This window comes from Arachis ipaensis, chromosome B05 (assembly GCF_000816755.2).
Source record: "Arachis ipaensis cultivar K30076 chromosome B05, Araip1.1, whole genome shotgun sequence".
Lineage (NCBI taxonomy): Eukaryota > Viridiplantae > Streptophyta > Magnoliopsida > Fabales > Fabaceae > Arachis > Arachis ipaensis.
In genome coordinates, this window is record NC_029789.2 from 127026679 (window position 1) to 127031282 (window position 4604).

The 4604-nt window shown below is 42.0% G+C and overlaps 1 protein-coding gene across 1 annotated transcript; it reads left to right on the plus strand.

The window, feature by feature from the left end:
• On the plus strand, positions 1–636 carry LOC107641071. The gene has a single exon (XM_016344580.1). The coding sequence runs from the start codon at positions 1–3 to the stop codon at positions 634–636; it is 636 nt and encodes a 211-aa protein (XP_016200066.1).

Below are 4604 nucleotides of genomic sequence, written 5' to 3' on the forward strand. Positions count from 1 at the left end.
ATGTATCTGGCCGATGCTTCTGATGCTACTTGCTGGAAGGCTTTCCCGACAACCTTGACGAAAGCAGCGATGAAGTGGTTCAATAGTCTTCCCCCTAGGTCGGTCACCAGTTTCGACGACCTCTCGCGAAAGTTCCTAATGCGCTTCTCCATTCAGAAGGACAAAGTCAAGCACGCAATAAGCCTCTTGGGAGTAAAGCAGGAGGTCTCAGAACCTTTAAGGGACTACATGGAGAGGTTCAATAAAGCGTGCTTCGAGATTCAAGACCTGCCCACAGAGGCAGTGATTATGGGCCTAGTAAATGGACTTCGAGAAGGTCCCTTCTCCCAGTCCATCTCGAAAAGACACCCGACTTCTCTAAGTGATGTACAAGAGAGAGCTGAGAAGTACATCAACATGGAGGAAAATGCTAGACTTCGAGAACCGAGTTGGCGACCGGGGCACTCTCACTCATCAAAAGAGAAAGAAAGAGAGCCCAAGAAAAAAGAGGAAGTCGACCCTGAAAGGCCTAGGAGATATCACTCCTATACCCCTCTACGAGTTTCACTGGTCGATGTTTACAGGAAAATTTGTCATACTGAAAGGCTACCTCTCCCGCGACCAATCAAGAACAAAAAGAGGGGGGATCCACAATGAATACTACGAATACCATAAGTTGTATGGACACTCTACTAATGAGTGCTACGTAGAAAAGCTGGCCAGAGAAGGTCGGCTTGATAGATATCTCAAGGTCGGACCATCATGGGAAAAGGAAGCGAGATGACGAGGACCGAAGAGATCCACCACCACAAACCCCGGAAAGACATATACACATGATCTTGGGAGGATTCGGTGGAGGTGGCCTCACAAAGTCGTCTCGCAAGAGACACTTGAAAGAAGTCTATCAGGTCGGGGGCGAAGCTCCCGACCTCTCAACCATCTCATTTACTAAAGAAGATGGGCAAGGAATCATTCCTGGATATGATGATCCAGTGGTGATAACTATGATGATAACTATGATCCTTACCAATGCCCATCTCCACAGAACCCTGGTAGATCAGGGGAGCTCAGTCGACATCCTCTTCAAACCAGCATTTGATAAGCTGGGATTGGATGTAAAGGAATTAAGAGCTTACCCTGACACCCTGTATGGGCTGGGGGATACACCAATAAAACCACTAGGATTCATACCTCTTCATACAACTTTTGGAAAAGGGGCGAAATCCAAAACTCTGAGCATCGACTTCATAGTCGTCGATGTGGGGTCAGCCTACAATGCCCTAATCGGCAGAACTACCCTAAATCGGCTCGGAGCAGTGGTATCCACTCCCCACCTTTGCATGAAATTCCCAACATCAGAGGGAATAGCAACCATTAGGGGAGATCATAAATTGGTAAGGAAATGCTACAATGAAAGCTTGAACCTGAGAGGAAAAGGCAAGGAGGTGCACACAATTGAGCTCGGAGGAGTCAGTGCTAAGGAGGAGATGTGACCACAATCAGGGAGAAAGACTGAAGAGGTACAGGTCGAAAAAGAGGACGGAAAAACACCAACATAAGAGCCAACCTAAAAGAAGATTTGAAGCAGAAGCTTATTGATAAACCCATATTTTATGATGTATTTTGTGCTCAATTTAGGTGATTTATTCAATCCTTCACTCACTTATTCATGTAAATTGCATGGTTTTACTTTCCATTCCTTATTATGTGATGTATGTGAAAAATATGTTTCCTATGCTTAAAATTATCAATTTTAATTACCCTTTATTACCATTCGATGCCGTGATCTGTGTGTTGAGTACTTTCAAGCCTTATAGGGCAGAAATGACTTAAAGGATGGAAAGAAAACATACAAAAATGGAAGAAAAGCACAAAATGGAGTTTTGAAGAAAAGGGCAGCGACGAGAGCGCATGGACGATGCGGCCGCGTGCCTAGCGCGAAAAGGCAGCGATGCGAACGCGTGACTAACGCAGACGCGTGCCTTGAGCAGAGCGCAAATGACGTGTATGCGTGACCGAAGCGAACGCTGATAAGAAAAACTCCCAGATGACGCGACCGCGTGAACCACGCGGACGCGTGACAAACGCCACAGACCAGAAACTGCAGAAAATGCCCCCAGCGATTTCTGAAACCCTTTTTGGCCCAGATCCACGTCCAGAAAACACAGATTAGAGGTTATAAAGTAGGGGAATGCATCCATTTATTAACAGGCATTGAATTATTCACTTTTCATAGTTTAGATGTAGTTTTTAGAGAGAGAGGTTCTCTCCTCTCTCTTAGGTTTTAGGATTAGGATTCCTCTTAAAGGATTTAAGGATTTCAACGTCCTCTCAGGTTCAATATTCCTTTTACTTTATATTTTTCTTTTACTTTTAGATACCTTAATGCTTTTATTTAGTTACTTATGTTGCCAAATTGGCTTATGAACCATTCATGTTAGGATTTTCTTTGTTTGATATAAATTGAGGTATTTCAGATTTATGATTCTTATTTAGTTTTTCTTTATATTCTTGGCTTTAATTGATTAACTGGAGGCTCTTGAGTTATCGAACTTATCGTGATTGATTGTTATGTCTGCTAATTGAATTGAATTCCACTAACTCTAGTCTTTCCTTAGGAGTTGGCTAGGACTTGGGGATCTAACTAATTAGTCCACTTGACTTTCCCTTGCTTTCGTAAAGGTTAACTAAGTGGGATTAACTTCAATTCTCATAAGAATAACTAGGATAGGACTTTCAAATTTTCATACCTTGCCAAGAATTTTATTTAGATATTAATTTATTAATTCCTATAATTTATTTTCCTTGTTCAAACCTTTCAAAACCCAAAAGCACTGTTTTCCATAACTAATAATAAGAACACCTTCCTGCAATTCCTTGAGAAGACGACCCGAGATTTGAATACTTCGGTTTATAAATTTTATTGGGTTTGTTACTTGTGACAACCAAAACGTTTGTAAGAAAGGATGATTGCTTGGTTTAGAAACTATACTTGCAATGGGAATTTATTCTGAATTCTAAACCGTCAATCATTCGTTCTTCAAAATGGCGCCATTGCCGGAGAATTGAAAACGTGTGCCTTATTATTGGTTATTGTAAATATTTTTCTTTTACTTGTTTATTTGTTTTTGTTTTTCCCTTTTATTTCTATTAGCTACTATGAATTCTCACCCCTCTTGCTTTGAGTTTGGTTCTGAATTTATTGAAAGGAGTGGAAACTATAACAGGAATATGCATCAAGGTCTAAGCAATCAAAGATGGATTGAGCCAAGAGAATCTGATCAACCCTTTAGGCAACAACACCCTCCAAGATATCATGGGCAAGGACCACTCAACAATGCATACCAAGCTGATAGATATGGTGGACCCCTTTGTATTTACCAACAAGTCCCACCCCGTGCTTATAGACCATCCTCTCAACGTAGCTTTGGACCACCACACTCACAAGTTCCTTTTCACTATTCACCACCGTATGACCCTTATCCACCACAATCCCAATCCAATTACTCCCAGGAACCACCACATTCTTATTATGAACCCTCTCTCCCAACCAATGAACCCTCATACCCACCCCAACCTCCTATGGACGACAAACTTCGTGTTCTTCTTCAAGGGCAAGCGAAGATGCAAAGGGACATACTGGAACTCACTACTGCCTTAACCGAGGTAGTAAATATAATAGCTTCCCTACATCTGAGCACTCAAAGTAATCCCATGGCTACATGTGGAGGATCAAAAGAAGAGTGTAGCATGAAGGAGACACTAGAAACTTCGGTGGGCAATGAGGAGCATGGCTTTGTATTGGAACAAGTGAAGGAAGCCATGATAGTTGTAGAGGAAGAAGTGGTTGAAGATTTAGGAGATGCTGAACCTCCATGGGAATCGAGAACTGTAAAGAATTCCGCTGAGAAGTTCGAAATTGATGCCAAGGAGGATAGTGCACAACCCCGAAGCATATACCTTGTGAAAAATTGGACGGAATAGACCAAAAAATTGATTCCCTAGGCAGTGATGATCATGAATCAAGCTCTCCTAGTCATGAACTTGCATCTGCAACTGAACTCCATAAGCCTGAAGAACCTTATCCAAGTGAATACGAAGATGATGTCAAAGTGGATTTCTCTCAACCTCCAACGTATGACCTGAGTGACAAGGAAGACATAGAAGACTTTGATCAGGACGCAGTTGCAGTTGAAGAACCTTGCGAAGAAGTGGGGAAATTCACAGAAGAATACAAGGGAGTAAAGCTTACAGAACCACTGGAAACACCTATCCCAAGGCCATTACCACCTAATACAAGCTTCAAGTGGGTACAATCCTTAACCTTTATTTTTACTTTTCCACTCGAATATGGTTTGCTTGAAACAGATGGCCAGCTTAGAGCTCTCTGCGACTTTAAGAGTAAGAGGGAAATGGCTCGTACTAAGAGCTGGTGTGCAAGATTCAATAAGATTCCACGCTTCAATTTGAAGTGCACGGATTGGTATCATGTTCAATTGAATGGGTCTCAGAAAACGTTTGGTCATCTTGGTGAGAATCCAATTTCTAAACCGCCCGGATGGAAGAATATAGATCAAGACAAAGGCGGATCTAAAAGCAAGGTTTGGAATCCTGGAAAATATTCT